This window comes from Amphiura filiformis, chromosome 16 (genome assembly GCF_039555335.1).
Source record: "Amphiura filiformis chromosome 16, Afil_fr2py, whole genome shotgun sequence".
Lineage (NCBI taxonomy): Eukaryota > Metazoa > Echinodermata > Ophiuroidea > Amphilepidida > Amphiuridae > Amphiura > Amphiura filiformis.
Genome location: NC_092643.1, coordinates 30,420,561 through 30,439,615, shown reverse-complemented (window position 1 = coordinate 30,439,615; position 19,055 = coordinate 30,420,561). Strand labels below are relative to the sequence as shown.

At 37.7% G+C, this 19,055-nt stretch overlaps 2 protein-coding genes across 2 annotated transcripts in view; one reads left to right on the top strand and one right to left on the bottom strand.

The window, feature by feature from the left end:
• The window catches only part of LOC140135859 (membrane-bound transcription factor site-1 protease-like), a 169,715-nt gene that overhangs the window by 118,164 nt on the left and 32,496 nt on the right, over positions 1-19,055 (top strand). The window contains exon 22 of the mRNA XM_072157507.1: positions 11,231-11,357. Coding sequence (XP_072013608.1) covers positions 11,231-11,357 — 127 coding nt within the window. The remainder of the gene's footprint in view (positions 1-11,230; positions 11,358-19,055) is intronic.
• Positions 2,313-4,800, bottom strand: LOC140136387 (integrase/recombinase xerD homolog). The gene is given in 2 exon segments (XM_072158112.1): positions 2,313-3,538; positions 4,598-4,800. Coding segments are annotated over 2 exon segments (1,173 nt in total). The 3' UTR covers positions 2,313-2,568.

The following is a 19,055-nucleotide window of genomic DNA, read 5'->3' as shown; positions in this document are numbered from 1 at the left end:
CAAAACTAAATGCGCACGCGCTTACAGGAAACAAATTTGTTTTTGTTTTTTGCCTAAGTGAGCTGAGCACAATATCTGCACAAAATAAAAAAGCCAAGAGGAAAACCCAAACTACTTGGATGTCATTGATCCAAAAATAACTGAAATAACTTAATTTGACCTGCACCCACAAAATGAGCGTTAAGTCCCAAGTTGGGAGTTTCGTGACGTTCCAACTGTTGAGTTGATGTTCTTTGCTTGAAGATACCTGTATAGAGTGTATGCAATAAACCCAAGCGGAACGAGAGTTGCTAAGTAACCGCTAACCGAACCATAAACACATGCATGATCAGAGAGCGAGTCTTCAATTTCCCCATAGCTTCCCACGTTGTACACACGTCAGTCGAATTTGGCGGTGTTCGTTTGTTTGTCCTCCAAGTTATAGCATTGTTCACTTTGTGTTGAACATTGTAAGTGGGCCTCACTAATGACATAAAGGTTACTGTTATATCATGTCAAGAGGCCACTTTCATGAATAAGCTAAACAGCCTATGTGGAGGAATTGTATGCATGAGCAATCTCACCAATGACGTAGTAATGAATACCCTATATTGGCAGTTGTATGTGCTTTGTGAATGGGGACAGAATTGAATAAAGAGTACAACATAATGTTCCCATCACAAAGGACATACAACTGAATATACAGGTGTCTTCAAACAAAGAACAGCAACTCAACAATTGGAACGTCTCAAAACTCCCAACTTGTTCATTACAAGTGAATTTTCAAGGGAAAAACTCACAAAATATGACTCAAAAAATTCAATATGGAGGTGACCATACAGGAACCACACATTATCGGAAAATACTGACAAATTAGATCTGCAAGTGCATTTTTATGCACAAATGCAATTTATTTCTAGGTAAATATATGAATATTTTACTATAATGTGGTGTTGAATTGGATGGAAATGGAAGAGAATAGGATTTGTCCCTGCAATTTTGCAATCATCACATACCAGTTTTAAGCTTGCTTATGATGCTTACATGGCACGGATATTTTCTACATTTCAGTCACTTTTTCTTTGAAAAAAGATGGGGGCGTTTAATACAGTAAATACGGTATGTTAAGAAATCGTTGTAAAAACAACAAGTTATGGTACGAAAATAGAGTACTTTAAATAATATGCAATGTTAGTAATGTACCTAAATGATATAAGGATTTGAATTTCCAACTTTTTCAACATAGTCAATATGGATATACATTGAAACCTGTCATCTCATACGATATATTCTGATATGATACGACTGAGTTAAAAGGGATATAGATGGGTAGGTCGTGAGCGTGCCAACCACTATATACAAAGCTTGGAGCGGATTTCAGCTTGTCATTCTCACTTTGATTTTATATTGAAATTCAGTGCAGTAGACATGCATGGATTATTGTTACATAGGCTCCAAAAGGGGGAAATCATTTTGTCGTTATGAAAGTTTGCTGTTTCTGGTTTGGGTTTGGTTCCTTTTCTTTTTTTCTTTTTCTTTTTCTTTTTCTTTTTCTTTTTCTTTTTCTTTTTCTTTTTCTTTTTCTTTTTATTCCCTAATTCATTCTTCAAACGTGAATAAAGTATTTTCAATCCCGCCCTATACCCTCTTTGTATGATTAGACCTAATACATACTTAACCAATGATAATACTGGGGAGACACCTAGCATCGCTGCTTGGAGGACACGCCATGGCAGTCCGTGTTCAGTATATGAAGAAAAGTAATGGTGACTTACCAAATCGCCGGCAAGCCTTACCGGAGGAGTCCCGTGGCTGTCTTCAGTATACCAATCTCCAAATCCATGTACGAAGTTTTCTGCAATACTGCAACTCTTTTTATACATACCAATGAACTATATTCTCTGAGGCTTTCTATCATCCAGGCACTACCGCCTCCTGTCCATTGAAACGTTAGAGGACTCAAGAAAAGTTGATGGCGTCCGATGTCCGCGAGTAGATCCAGGTCAATGAGAGCACCTCTGTGCGATTCCTTCACTGCACGGTGCACCCGTGACGTCACCTACAACAACTTCATACAAAACGTTTATTGGCTGACCATTGAAAAAATATTTATTCCCTAATTCATTCTTCAAACGTGAATAAAGTATTTTCAATCCCGCCCTATACCCTCTTTGTATGATTAGACCTAATACATACTTAACCAATGATAATACTGGGGAGACACCTAGCATCGCTCGCAGGGCACGCCTCCCCCATATCAAGCAAAAAGAACGGGCAGCAACTGAAACGACAACATTATTATCTTGAAAGGTTATTTATTTATGTATCTTTCAATTATTATCAATGAAGAAGCTCCTTTTATATTATTAGTAATATTACTCACATAATTATCCATTAAACATTTTGTGCAATAAACCACCGAAACTTCACAAGAACGTGCTTGTACAAAAAGTCTCTCATTGTTGACATCATAATAGCTGTATGTCTCACTATAATACTCAATTGTTGGCATTAGTGTGTTTACTTACCAACTCTTATAACTACAATTTCCTGGATATTGTCCACAATTTACTAGGACCATGCACTTATCTATATACCTAGATTCAGCGATACGGATAATCTGTCTTTAAAACTGTCATTGATATATCCGTCTTTGGCATTTTCAGAACGCCAACGACCATGTTTTTTGAACAGTCTATCTTGGACTCCAAAATTGGCCGCCGCTGAAGCACCTCCGCTTCTAAGACTGTGCATTCCAAATTTCTTTGGTTCTAATCCCACAGCGTAAAGTGCCTCTCTGAAAAGTTCTAAACATCTCGAATAAGAAAGGGGTTCTGCTTTTCTTAATTTATGTATGTTAGATGTTTTGATGAAATTCACTCTACGAAACAAAAAATCTTCATCTGCATCATCATACAATTTGGCTGCTGCCAGGTAACGCTTGAGCGCCGCAACGGGGCAGGTAGAAGTATTTGTTGCAGCGATCAGGACCCAGGCTCCCTGCCTAAAAATATCAGTCTTACTTTTGCATATGAATATGTTCACGTGAGAAACGTATAGGAAAACATCGCACCTACGAATATCCACCAACTCCTGATATCGGAGGAAACCAGCATAAGACAATAGAATCATTGAACATAATGTGATATCAATTAGATTGTCAGAATTGCCATATCTGCACATTATTGCTTTCATAATTTCTGGAGTCACAGGTTCCTTTTTAACAATAGGTCTGGCCAGTAACTTCTTGAGACCCATTAATACATTACGAAGAAATTTCTAATCACATGGATTCAAACCTACTTTAGGATCGCAGTCATACCGCCATTTTATTGAATAAAAGGCAGTTTCCATTCTCGAATATGGTGCTTTACTCTGATAAAGATGAATCAAATATCTGCTAATGTCCTCACTAGACGCTGATATAGCATAGTTTACCTCGTTTTCATTACACCAGTTCTGAAATGCTTCAAACCCTTCATTATACTTGTACGCCGTATTCTTAGCTCTCGATGAATCTAGAACTTTCTCCAAAATAGACGGATATGCCTCAGCCGATCTGTAAAATATAATAAACAAAACTCATGTCTGTACATCACACGCAGTCCATCAACTGCCAAGTAAATCCTTATTAAAATCTTCATAATCTACTAAAATGACTTCAAAACCACACGGTTACTCATAATCATATTCTTCCATTTCCAGTTATTATTGCTATGCAGCTACTGAGATTATATCTCTATGCCATGCGGCAAAAATCTCTTAATGTACCATCCGCAAAATGTCCACTCAGATACCAGACTAAGCAGTCTGAACCTCTTATTACCGAGCATGCTCAATAGCATTTATCTCAATATCAATCTGATCGAGCAGCCAATCTGACACATAAAACTGCATTTTTAAATTTTGGAGAACCAAAAATAGAATTTTGATTTCTTCCTCGCATAAAAATGTGTGCTGGATCTTGAATTCTGATGACATTCTTCACTAAGGCCCGGAAGTCACTGTATTGTGAAAATAGTAATGGCCAAAACGCAGCTGAAGGCCATTCTGGAATCACTAAAGTTCCTGTGGCAGAACAAGCTTGCACATGCCTCAATACTTCCCCAATTAGGGAAATAGGAGGTACCAACCAATTGTTCTCGGCACTCCAATCAAATACAAAGGCGTCAACCCCCGATGTACCTGGACACCAGACTTTCGAATTGAACTTTGGCAACTTGGCATTATAATCCGTGGCAAATCGGTCAACCGAATGAGGTCCCCATATACCATCAATGAAACTAAAAACTCTTTTGACACGCCCCAATCATCTGTGTCTACTTCCCGACTTAGTGCGTCAGCATGGTCATTCTCGGCTCTCGAACCCACTGAACTTCAAGCGAGATTCCTCTCTCTTTGCAAAAATGATATATTTCCAAACTTACGGTTTGCAACTCTGCAATCATACTGCCTTTACTAACAATCGACACAACTCCTTTGTTGTCTGTGAATATTTTCACTTTCTTACCGATCAACTTCGGGCAAATGCTTGCACGGCTAAGTATAAAGACTTGATCTCTCTCAAGTGGAACTTTTCCCACTCTGTTCCACTTTCCAGTTTCTATGAAATACCAACTGATTTTCTGTCCAAGCACCAGCACCTGTCTTACATGCATCTGTGTACGCAACCTCCTGTGGCATAGAGTATTCAAACAATAATCGCTTGTTAAGAAATTCTAATTCACTTTTCCAAAAGAACAGCTCTTCAAATACTTGACTATCATGCGGTAAATTGTACGATTTATCCCAGTGACTACGTTTCACTACTTCATAGTACATGAATCTTTCCTGCCAAAGAGGCCAACTTCCTGGCAGATACTTGCGGCAGTGAAAATTGCAAGAGTTCAATATTGTATAGAATATCTGAAATTCTTCTATCTACTACCTTGATACACCCATCTACACTGGACCATGTGAGACCCAGCCAGTCTAACTGCTGTACCGGCTCCCATTGAGATTTTTCTTTGTTTGGCACGAATCCTGCCTTTAAAAGATCCGACTTTACACAAACAGCATTCTCAGCACACACTGCTTTGCTACTAGCTCTTCCCCAACCGTCGTCCAGGAAAAGTACAATAAAAATCCCACTGCTTCTCCAGTGATGGATCAGTGGCCTTAAAGACTTCGTAAATAAAAATGGCGCCGAGGTGAGGCCAAAGGGCATATTTTGGAACGTATAATATCTATTACCAAAATCAAAATCCCAACTAAATCCGAGAAACGTTGTATGAGCTGGAAAAATATCAAAATGGTGATATCCAGACTTAAGGTCAAAAGAGAAAAGAAAATCGCCTTTCTGAAAATAAAGCAACGCAATGTTCCAGTCTTCAAATTGAATCTTAATATCTTTCCATAAATGTTGATTAACAAACCTCAGATCTAAAATAAGGCGCAACTTGCCTGAACTCTGCTTGGCAACTGAAAGTGGATTAACTACATGTGGTAATTCAAAACACTCGTTAATTAAACCCTTGTTTAAAAGATCCAAAACTGCTTGTGACACAAAAGATTTTTCAGATAAGGCTGACTTATTGTTCTTGAAGAATGCACGTGATGGCGTCTCAATAAACGGTAGTTTATAAGCGTGCTGAATAACATCAAGGACGAAACTTGGAGCCTTTATTTCTTCCCAGAATTTGATGGCATTCTTAAGCCTGCCTTTCACAATCGGCTCCGCGTTCCCATGTTCATACTCATAATAATTGTTCATAAAAAATTCATTATCGTACCGTGCAATGTCTGCATTAATTTCTGAACCTGATATAAGCAATGAACTGTGAACACCATCCGGCTTTGTGACACCATCCGTGGAGCTCTTTGTGCCAGTCTCCTCTCCAGCCCTCGACTGAGTAGAACAATTATCTGATTCCACATAACTACTTCCACTGGCTCCCGGTGGAACCTTCTTTGTTTGTGTTTGCTGAACTTGCTCTGGCTGGGCAGTTTCGCCTCCAATGCCCCAGTTGTCCACAGCTGAAACAGTAATCGGACGATTTTGGTCCGCTTCTAGGGTACCATGCCTGGTTTCCTGAACTCCCAAATTCCGATCGATACCTCGGTTGATAGCCACGAAAAAGATCATGAGACCCAACACTACCAGCCATACTGACATCTCGGTTATACCGACCTCGCTTAGGATTTGGGCGGGCAGTCGCCTTTCTTTTTCTCGAGGCTCTCGCCTGCGCTTGACGAATTTTCTTTTCATCGTCTGAGTCGTCTGCAAGGTCATCCCGTAAATACTCGTCAACCGCTTTCCAGCCTAATTATAGAATAATAAGAATTTCACTTTATTTCCTTTCACACACCCCATTCTTTTAAGATAAAAATTGAATAGGCCCAGACCCTGGTAAACCAAAGCAATGATGCAAATCGCTGTACATAGAACTGTTACGTAACAACTGACTAATCCAAGCGCATCAATTGACCATTACAATGATACTACAACATGAATATAGCTTACCGCTGGTTTTTCCCGCGGTTCCTACGCTTGATTGAACTTCAACAGGCCTACGTGCCCACAGCATGATTATCCAGAATTCATTGATCTTTAGCATACTGTACACAGTCCATTTCAACTGACTGAAATATATTTATTATACACTAACCTGCGTCACTTTTATCTGCTATCCGTATCAGTTTGTTGCGTTTCTGTACCTCTTCTATCACTTCTTTCACCGAATCTTTCCCTTCCCGAACTTCTCCTTCTTGGAAAGCACACACTGCCGCCTGTAATTTGCTCACCACGCCCTGATTGAATTCAAATTGCGCCTGATTTCCTTTGAATTGAAATTCAGATGACTTCTTAAATTTCTCGAACTCTGAGGAAGTTGCTGTGTACTTCTTCTCGCTATCTCTTTTTATGCCATGTATAGCACCTTCGAGGTATGACTTCAGACCTCCTACGGCCTCCTTGATGGTCGAGCTTATAACTTCCTTGGTAATAGGACCAGAAGCTGGCCTATTCTCCTGCTCCTGGCGTATTGATTGCTCTTCGCTTGGCCCCGCTTGTTCGTGCGACATATTAAGGCGGTGGCCAGTGAAGCCACGACTACTTTCAGCAATATCAATATGCTCAAGAAAAGTTGATGGCGTCCGATGTCCGAGTAGATCCAGGTCAATGAGAGCACCTCTGTGCGATTCCTTCACTGCACGGTGCACCCGTGGCGTCACCTACAACAACTTCATACAAAACGTTTATTGGCTGACCATTGAAAAATATTTCTTTTCTTTTCTTTTTTTTCTTTTTTCTTTTCTTTTCTTTTCTTTTTTTTTTTCTTCTTCTTCTTCTTCTTCTTCTTCTTCTTCTTCTTCTTCTTCTTCTTCTTCTTCTTCTTCTTCTTCTTCTTCTTCTTCTTCTTCTTCTTCTTCTTCTTCTTCTTCTTCTTCTTCTTCTTCTTCTTCTTCTTCTTCTTCTTCTTCTTCTTCTTCTTCTTCTTCTTCTTCTTCTTCTTCTTCTTCTTCTTTTCTTTTTCTTTTCTTTTTCTTTTTTCTTTTCTTTTTCTTTGAATTCTTCTTTGAATTCTTCTTTGAATTCTTCTTTGAATTCTTCTTTGAATTCTTCTTTGAATTTCTTTGAATTTCTTTGAATGACTTTGAATGACTTTGAATGACTTTGAAATGCCTGTATTGTTGGATGTTGGTGGTGGTATTGCAAAGACCCAAACTTTATTATGTACTCTATTGGTACTGCATATTGGTTCACTTCAAATATGTAATTTTTTAGAAGTGATTAAAAACCAGGTTGGGGTTGTTTCCATGACTGAAAGCATGTCATAAGTATTGTCTGCATCATTTACAATATATAGGGCATTTATCTGAAAGTATAGTAATGTTCACAGCTGGAAATTAAACATACATCATTCATGTCCAGCTCCAAAAACATACACATGTGTATAGGTATAAAGAACACAAGTTTTCATAAGCCAAAGGAGGAAGTTTCAGTGGCAATCGCTGTCGTAGTGAATACATCATACAAATTTTAATCTTTACCCAGGACAGCCAGCGTACATAAACGTTGAAAAAAAACCCAAAACCAGTACATCTGGCCAGATTTGAACCGGCGACCTTCGTATTACTAGCACGACGCTCTGCCAATTGAGCCACAGAGGCACACTGGAGAAGAGAGGAAGATTTAACACTTGGTTGGCAACTTTGCACACCTATTAGCAACCCATTGACTCATTGTGTTGTGATCATTTTGATTATGATTCCCAACACAAATAGCCAGGTGAACCAGTTCACCTGGCAACGATCGATTTTGATGTTGCACTATGATGGAGAATACCCATACAAGACCGTAGCTGGGGAAGGGGCAGAGTACCCCTCTGACAAGAAAATGAAAGAAAAAAGTGTGCCCTCTGACAAAAAATGAAAGACAAAATCGGGAAAGCAAAAGAAAAGAAAGGAGCAAAATAGTGTAAAATACAAATTGTTTGCGCGCTACATGCACACATTGTCCTAATAAAGCCTTTTTTTGGAAACTAAAAGACTTTACATAGTATGTACAGTCTCTCTAAAAACAAAACATATATATGCTATGTATCCCAACGAAAATAAGGGGTCAAAATTATGCAACCAGCTAATTTCTTTTTGTTTTTCAATTTTTTTTATTTTGCCCCCGACCAAGAAAGCTGTCTATGCCTCTGATACAAGATCGCCTGAATTTAATATTTCTTTGTCTATATTGTTTACGTTTTTTTAAAGTTACTAGAAGCAGGTATATAAGTTATCCAACTTAGTCATCATTTCAGAATATTCTCATCTTCTCTTCTCTGGTCTTTGTTTTTAAATTTTATTGTTTATTCCTTTTTTGAGTTTCAGTGAAACACACTGAGCAGAAGATTATAAAACCTTCCCAGAATTCAACTTGGTCAGATAGAAAATTTATTACAGATTTAAAAATGGAAGTAGAATAGTAGAATACTCACATGCATGTCATTGGGGTGATTTTTCAATATTAAATCGGTACAATTTCAATAAAATGTCCAGATGACGGTAACACTGCACCATTGTTATACAGAATTCTACAAGCAATAAATGCTGTCAGTTCATTCCATCAATAAAGACATGAATTCAATTCCAGTTGTTCCATATCCATATTTGGATATTTGCCAGGAAACCACCTCTACTTCAGTGTTACCGGTACGATGAAAAATTGCAAATTTAAGAATAAATTGGTTTCTTGATGTTATCATCAATAGCAGACATGACTTCCGGTACTAATGATTTGATTTGTATTTTAAAGCGGTAATAATGCTCTGCGTGCTAGCCATGCACTTCAATGGAAAAAGTTCAAGTTTTGAAATATTTTCTCAAAATATCAAGAGCTATCTTAAGAACTACTGAATCAAAACTGGGCTTATTTGTACTCATTTTAATGCATTTTTCATACTGATTCCAAATATGGTCATGAAAATTTACATTTCTGAAATTTTTGAATTTTTAAAAATGTTTTGAAACTTGTCGTCTGCAGTCGACACCCGCGTGAAGAGAGTTAAAGGCCATATAGACTCCAAGTATTCGATGCAGAATATTTGTTCATCAAGTATTCAGTAAGTTATTCTATCTATTTCAATTCATTGTTACATTCGAAGTCAAATGTCTGGTGAAAATATATTATCGATCTTACGTCATCAAACAATCGTTAGAAGTAAGTTAAACATGACTAGAAATAAAATGGAAATCGAAAACGAAGACATGTTGCATCAAATATTTTACGTAAAGTAAAAGGTCTTATGGATTGAGCCAAAAATGTTTTTAGATGTATCCATCGGTAATCAATAAAGAACATAGATGATTCAAGTGATTTTATAATGTTATCCTCAAGTGAATTTATAATGTTATCCTCAATCACTTAGAAAATGCTCATGGGTCTGACTTTTATCCATCTTCTAACTCGGGGGAGGCTATGACCGCCCCACTTTTTTGAGAAATTTGTTGTGTTTTTCTTTTTAATAGCTTTATTCCAATTTTGGTACATATTTGCATTTTGGCCGCCCCACATCTTAGATGGCCGCCCCACATCTTGGATAGACTGTGTAACAATGCTAATATACTGCATCGTGCTTTGCTGTGCGCTGTGATGCGAGAAGAACATAAAGTTCGTTGCCCTGGCCACTTTATTGCTAATTAATGGTCTTTCACATGACGCATTTCAACAAATCACAGTGCTGGATTTTGGGTTGTGGGGGTTATAGAATTTACCATATTGTCCCTCCTGCTTTCTACTTTAATCATCAAACAAAGCTTTCACCCCTCTGTAAAGGACAAACAAATCTGTAGACCTTTTCCAATGAGTGTCCTCATCTTATTGTCTCAAAATTTCTATTGGTCCTATAACAATTATACCTCCTCTTTCAAGGGAGTGCCTTTAAATGGAAAAGCATGGATTTTGTTTTTCTTATATTGTGTTTGTTTGTTAATTTGTCTGTCTGTCTGTTTTGTCATTCCCTGTTTGGGAAGCTCTCTATTAGCATAAAGCCCGATCTTGACTCCACATCGCAGCGCGATTCGATGCTTTTAAAACAGCATCATGCAATGAATTTATTTATTTATTTATTATTTATTTATTTATTATTTATTTGGCAAAATTGACAACAATACAGAAAATAACAAATATGCAATCAATCATCATCACAAGAAACACACAACCAAGTCAATGAGCCAGGATAACCCATAAAGTTGGCTAAATATGCCAACTTATTTCCAATGGGGTCCAAAAATTAAAATGTGCATTTCAATTTCATCGCACGATGCTGCGATGTTTTAAAATCATGTGGGGTCTGCATCTCCTTTTATGGTCATCCTGCCGACCTTGATTTTCCAGCAGCCAATCAGAAGCGTGCACAACTGCGCTATCGCAGCATGATGCGAAAAAGTTGAACATTTTCCAACTCCATCGCGAACCGAAATTTCCACCGCTCGATGAGAATTTTCACCGCTGAGCTCGTAAAAACCTAGCTCAGATTACAGTTTTTACAGCATCGCATCGCGCTGCGATGTGGAGTCAGGATCAGGCTTTACATCTTTCAAAATATCATGTATTCATGGAATGCAGTTGTTTATCGACCTGTATCGCTATTCCAATGTACTAAAAGCACATCAGGGACAACCAAAGCCATGCCAACAGACAGCCTGTCTCCAAAAAATAAACAATATTTCAATTCTAATGGTTTTTATCCTATGTGCATCTATTTATCTCATCTCTTAGGTAACCACCTATATCGATATTCCAAAGTACTAGAAGCGCACCTGGGCCAACCAAAGCCACGCCCACTGCCAGCCTGTCCCCATTTGGCATGGGCTAAAGGGGATCCTCTCAACATTTCTGCTCCCAGGTAAGTCAGGAATATATAAGGGTATGGGCTATTCCATTTAAAATCCACCCTGTGGGAGATTTTGGAAATATCTTCCACAGGGGGAGTATGTTTTTCAAATGTAATTGTCATTGTCAATCATTTTGAAACCCATACTCCCCCTGTATTATGATTTTACCTATATCTTCCACAACTGGAGTAAGTATTTCAAATAGAAGTTACCCAATTATTTATTCTATTCAAAACTCATACTCCCCTGTGGAAGACTCTATCTAAATCTTCCACAGGGGTAGTGTGGATTTTAAATGGAATAGCCTAGTGAGTCTAACGTTGAAAATATTCAATTTCAATGTTTTTGTTACTAGCCGTTCACATACATTTTGGTGGAAACCACATGGAAAGTGAACCAGCTTGAAGTTATAGGCAATTTATCAGTTTCTGAAAACAGTTCAGAAACAAAAGAATTTGAGGACCTTCTTGCCAATACTTTAACAAATTGTTTATTCTTAAAAGACTACCGTAAAAACTCAATAGTCAGCGTATGTGCTTACTATCGAGCGCTTATAAAACATGCAAACATGAAGAGCCCCATCCAAAAAAGTGTAAAGGGTTTGGAGCAAATCATCGACACTGATAGTTATATAATGAACAAGTAAACCTGCAAATGTGTGTCGCAATCCCATCAGCTCAGTTGGTAAAGCGCTGGACTTTGGTACAATTTCATGTTTTCAAAAGCACTCAATAGTAAGCACATATGCTAACTATCGAGTTTTTACGGTATATAAAGAACTCTGAATACTCAACAGGTACTACAGAATATGGTGTTACAAGCGAATGTGTATTTTGTAGCCCATATGAAGCTATAGAAAAAAAGGTATATGCAGGCCAGTATGCAGGGGGTTTGGGCAGCACTCCTTGGGCTCTTTCCAAAAAAATCCACAAAGGTTCACTTTTTGCTATTTTTTTTCAGTAAAGAGTTTAAAAGTTGGTGAAAATTTGACAGAAGGTCCACTTTTGGTGACGAGTCATTCAAAAAGTGAGAAAAAAGGCAAATTTTAGGGGCTTAGGTCCACTTTTAACACAAAAAATTTGCACAAGAACCCTTTTCATTTCAAAAAGGTCCACTTTTTAAAAGTCCCACACCCCTCAATGAATCCTGCGTACGTGCCTGGGTATATTTCCATTCAATGATATGCACTTTGCTTTGTAACACAAGTAGCAAGTATCATCTAGCACAAACTAAATCCATCTTTTTGGGAGCAGCTGACAGTTGCGACCAAAATGAGGGAAAAAAGTGTAATCCGTGGCTCAGTGCCGAGAACCTAGACATGTGATGGTGATAAAAATCAATTATTTACAGTTGGATTCTCACAGACACATGACTCTATGGATATGGTGATTGAATATCATATATTATATGAGGGTGTAGAGTATGAGAGGCATATCTGCAATAGCTGTCAGGTGTCATATGTGACCATGTATGACGAACCCAGTGTAAAGTTGCCAGTACAGATATAGAGACCAAACAGAAATCAATAGAAAACAGAGGAATTTTCAGACCAAATTTTGATTTTGAGTAGGTATTTTTCACACAATTATATCATGTGATCTATCATTTTAAAGATGGGTGACCTGATCAACTGCCTCATTGTCCTACTTTTACCTACCAAAATGGAGATTTTGGCAATCGGAAAAAAGCTCATATTTTTCTCGTAATTCCGGTGAAATTTTAGGCCTGAAATATATCCCGTTTAGACGTTATGAACGAAAAAGTGATAGCCTCATCCCCAATTGTGGTATACTACACATATCTTTCTATGGGCATTGTGAAACACATTTTTACTTCTAATTTATCAAAACAGCTCATGCAATTTACCTTAAAACTTAGGAATTTGATTATTTTGGTACAGGCCTTAATCTGAGGTACAAAACACAATACCAAAAAATCTGATCACCTACCAGTAAAGCTTATTTTAAGGAGATTTTACCTTATTCAAAATCTACACTGTTTTGTCGTGCATGGTCACATGTGTGCAATATGGAATGCAGAAATTGTCAAATTGTCTACAGGGTAGCTATTGTAGATAATCCTTTCTAGCACTAAAATGCTTGATCTACATGGACTATGCAGCCAGGGATATCAGACATTTTCAGGATACAAGCACAGACCCTGGAAAACCAGCAGTTGACTTTAAAAAAAGTCATTGCATATTCACCCTCTTCTTAGTTTCTTTATTTGATAGCTAGACATATGACACCAATTCTCAAGATGTTTAACATTGCTTGGTAATTGGTAGAGGTGTATATGACTAATTGACTGTTCAATATTTCATCTATTAGAGGTAAAAAAGATTCACTGATATTAGTACAAATTGGAATATTTTGGGAATTATATATGTGTCACAAAATTCACTAAAATACCTTATAACCTCATGAATATATGCAGGGGTTGAAATCAGATCTTGTGAAGCAACTTCTTTTGAAAATTATCTCCGGTTTGTGCATGCATCTTTGTCTTTAACCAGCAGCAATTTATTATCAACTTGAGGCAAATGCAGAGCAAAAATGAATTCTATGCTGTTTTGAAGATGATTGTGCTTCAGTAACCTGGGGCAATTTTCAATAAAAAGCTGCAGCTCATAAAGATTTCCATGGGAACCAGGGGCCTTTGCGGGCTCAGTAAAATTGCCCTTGGATCCTGCTTATTTTGAGCCCTGAATATACACAATGCATGAGACCCAATCAAAGTTATTTATCTGCTAAACTGCAAATGTGAGGCGCAGTTACTTATAACCAACAGTGGACCACCGTACCCGCAACTATCGTGTTTGTACATTACATGATGAAGCACTTTGTAGCGGGTAGGGTTATTATACAGATGGAATCAAACAAATTGAAAAGTGACGGTTATAAAAGCTAAAGTTAAAATTGTATTTGTAATAATATTATACAGATGGAATCAAGCAAATTCAAAAGTGATGGTTATGAATGAGGTTAATGAATTTTACAGCAGTTATTTTTTGGGTATTGTAAAAAATCTAAACATTTTGCTTAGACCTTTTCTTAGTTCCAAAAGCAAAATGTTTAGATTTTTCACAATATCCTCAAAACAAGCGATGCGCAGTCATTTACCTCTTAACTAGTCTATGTCAAAGACTACTGCCGATTTAGGGGGACACAAGCCATGAGTCACAATCCGCGATGCCCCATGAATAGCGAGCGGAGCGTGCCCACTATGGTTTCCAAGAGTGTGTGTTTCCCAGTAGTTTATCTCCCTTAGGGTAATATAGGTACACGGTCTGTAGCACAGACTACCTCTTAACAGGATCATCAGTGAAAGAGAAGATTATCAATGTTTTAACTTTTTGGATCTTCTACACATCTACATGTAATATTTGGCTTTTAACATGAATTGCTATTTGCTGACATGCGTCACATTTGGTTGTGTTGACATACGTATATCCATAATCAAGTATCTCATACAGCAAATGTCATGTCAGCTTCAATAACATCTTTTACCATATCATAGGAATGTCCAGACGTTTGTAGAATCTCGAGGATCGGCGTACTTGAGAATTGCAATTCCCGAGTCAATCTCCCAATGTGTGTTCACACGATTCCTGAAGACTGAAATCCATGAGTGTTGTGATGCCTGATAATGTAAGCTTTGGAATTACAACCAGAAGCTTACTTCTAATGGCGCGCTGGAAACCATGTTTAATACAATTAAACAAAGGTCATAGGTTAATGGCTTGGCTTGTTCACATGGCAGTAGAACTCAAAGATCTTGAGGATCACTAATTGAAATTGCGAAATCCCCTTAATTTCTTGGGGATAAATTTGGGTACAAACTTAGGGATTGGAATCATCGAGACAGCTCACACGGTGGAGTTCCCTAAGTTTTTACTCAAGAATCGTGTTGCTTAAGCAAGAAGCCGTCCATGTGGATGTGCCTGCTGGTGTCAGTCATATGAAATACTGGACATATGTTTAATCAAAAAATTGTGGTACATATCATGTATCATTCGTGACATACCAGACATTGGTCTAATAAAGGAATTGTAATTTTTGTCATAACATATACATGTAGGAACAGCCTGTGTGCTAACATTATAGATTTACTTTGTTAAGTGATGAGTTTATCACATGTCTTGAAAAAAAATTTATTGCAAAATATTTACAGATTTTGGTGATTTTTGGTGACCCTACTTGAAAGGTCCGTCCGCTTGTAGAACAGGGTTGGGGATTTTTTGTCACTTACTTCCCTCTGTTTAAAATTCATAAAATGTTATCTCGCTCACCGTTCCCTTATACAAGTAACAGGCATGTAATTAGGAGGTAGCAGAGGGAATAAATGTTAAATGTTGGCATTTACACAGCGCCTTTCACGTGTATCAAAGCACTTTACATTTATTCCGCTGTCGTTAGAATATGCCAGCTGCCATAAATGCCCAAGGCATACTCATGTATACCTTTGGGCGGTGCTCAATGGACAATATTCCTAACAGCTCCCCATTTAACCCCTGGGTAGAGAGAGGCAATTGAAAGAAAGCGCCTTGCCCGAGTGCACAACACAATGGCACCGCCGGGGACTCAAACTCGCAACCTTCCGATTGCGAGGTAGAGCCTGCACTGCTACCACAAACGTGCCCCCTAGAGAAGCAGAAGACCATTCATTTTGACAATATTTTCAGGGGAAATTAGGATGGTTTGTAATCTACCCTTTTGGATGCAGTTTCCCTTTGAACCGGGGGAAGGGGGTGTTTCATTACGACTTTACTTACGATCGATCGATCGTAAGATTGATTTAAACGGGATTATATGCTGTAAATCAATCATAAGATCAGTCATAAGGCTTTGTGAAACAAGCCTCGAGAGTGTAATTTATCGGCAACCAGGCTGTTGCCCCCTTGCAAAGATGGTATAGTGCTGCAACTACTTTTTTTTTTGTATTTTGCTCGATGCTGCAGTACCGTAGGTGAAATGATCCAGGTACTTTATGATTACTATCTGAGCTGTGATGATATTACAGTCAATGACTTCGCCATATGGAAGTTGATGAAAAATTCAAATATGTAATGCTCTTAAAGCAAATTATAGTTCAGTATTTGGTGTGCATGTTGCATTTGTGAAAAATGTAGCAGCAGTTGTGTTGCAGCATTTTTCCAAATCAGCAAATTCATTTATAGTCCAATAGATCTGATATACATGTAAGGCATCTTTCATGTTAAACCGTAAGAAAATTACCTGCTGTATTGTCTGTAATAAACACCCAGAGGCATGATGTTTGTTTGGTTTATTTTATCGAAATTTTCAGTGAAAAAAAGCTTACAAATCCGGGCAAAATTTAAAGTATGATCCACTTCCTGTTTGTTACCAAGTTCAAATCCAATATGACGGTCCCCACGTAACAGGGTATTATCGCAATCCAGTAAATACTACGAAATTCCATTTGTAAGAATGTGTTATTTATTGAAATTCTACCATAATTTGCCATTGAAAATCAGAATGCATAAATTGAAATTGGACTTCTTACAAGTCTTTAGACTTGATTGTCAAATATGTGTAAAACACCCTAAAAATGATGTTTTTTTGTTTGATTTTTTTGCCCTTAATTCATAAATTTTGCCAAATTGGGGGGGATTTTAACTTTATTGCCAGTTAGTACTAAATGATTAATTAGGATTGAGCTGTGTTTCATTTGGCAGAAGGTGATAATATTTTTTTTATCTCAAAAAAATAGTGCTGTATTTTTCTGGACTCAGAATTTGGAGTAGATCCTTGTTATTACCTCCCAGAATTTTATACCCTCCTCACGAAGCATGAAGAAATTTAAGCCCCGTAAAATTCATTGAATCTTAAGGTTGGGGTATCCGTATTTTGATAGCATAAATGGGTAAGCTTAGTTTGATACGGGCAAGATACGGATGTGTTTAGTCACAAAATAAGAGCTGGCTTAAGCGGTCATTACATGAGTTCATCAGAATACAGGGTGCAATGGGTTTTTTTTTACATGAAAGAGTTATTCCATCATATGAACAGAACATCTTAAACTCAACCCAGAAAGTATCGAAACGATTATAGATGGTAAGATATATCGGGAACTGAAATATATAGCAAAAACTTATTTAATGTATATAAAGCGCAGCTTTCTCCTGCGAATTTTGATACCTCTTTTGTTGCTCTACGATATCATTTGGTCGAGTTATGGGTGCTTGAGTGGCTTCAAGTTGGATTTTGAAAGTTGCCCTTGGCTCCTATTCAAGCCAAATGCGTTTGTCATGTACACCCCCCCCCCCCCACACCCACGTAGGCAGGAAAACGAGGACTTCATTTTTCACTTGGATTTAAAACATACTAACCGAGGACTCACACATCCGTTCTTAATCGCCCCCCGCGGTGCCACATGTGAGTGTGGTTGCCGATCCATGCTCGTCCTCGAAGGTTTGTCTCCAGGTGCTCCCATATCCCTGTCCCGTCATATCGGGATGGCATCCCTTGAATTTAGTAGCCTCTGAGCACTAATGGGCTTAGCCTGGCTTTGGCCGAATGTTATAAATATAATTGTATTTGGCATTTTATAAAGTTGATGTTAGGAAGTATGGTAATTTTGATTCTATCATCTTTCACATCCATCTTTCATATCCAGGTAACAATTGTAGTTGGTGTCCTGAAGATATTACTTTTTTTTTTTGCTATCTTCAAGCAGTGTATTATTATTTTATCTCCATCAGTCATTTGGATCACCCTGTATAATTAATAATTCTGACTGCAATCTTCTTGAAGTGGTACCATCGGTGTTAAGCACTGTATACTTGTCAATCCGCAATGAATATTTCAATAACTTTACCGGGTGTGAAAATAATCCGCTAAAAGCTGGCACTTGTTTGCCCGTTTCTTGTCTCACATTCAATGAAGGGCTTGATCAATTTTTGAACAATTGCCCGTGGCGTTAATTGATGCTATGTTAATACCTCAGTGGTTAATTGAGTTTGAAAGTGTACAAACGGAAATTTTACAACCATTTATTAAATATGTCTGCAGCAGATAATAATTTTATATCATTGTACAATGTTGCAGCACATTCAATGATAAGCAGAACAAAACAAATATTATTCCTAATAAATACCCCCAAGGTTTGCATTTTTAGACAAGGGCTTTTGTTGCAGTTAAGATACTTTATTCCCACAGAAATACATCACTTTTGTAGATTGTTACTGTATATAAAAATGATTGGTAAGGTTGAAGTATTACTGCCATCTTTTTGAAGTGGTACCATCGGTGTTAAGCACTGTGTACTTGTCAATCCGCAATGAATATTTCAATAACTTTACCGGGTGTGAAAATAATCCGCTAAAAGCTGGCACTTGTTTGCCCCGGTTCTTGTCTCACATTCAATGAAGGGCTTGATCAATTTTTGAACAATTGCCCGTAGCGTTAATTGATGCTATGTAATACTTCTGTGCATGGTTAATTGAGTTTGAAAAGTGTACAAACGCTAATTTTGCAACCATTTGTTAAATATGTCTGCAGCAGATAATAATTTGATATCATTGTATGAACAAATAAAATAATAAATAAATACAATGTTGCAGCGCATTCAACTATAAATAAAACAAATATTTTTCCCAATAAATACCCCAAGGTTTGCATTTGATGAGGGCTTTTGTTGCAGTTACGGCGCTTTCTCCTCACAAACATACATCACTTTTGTAGATT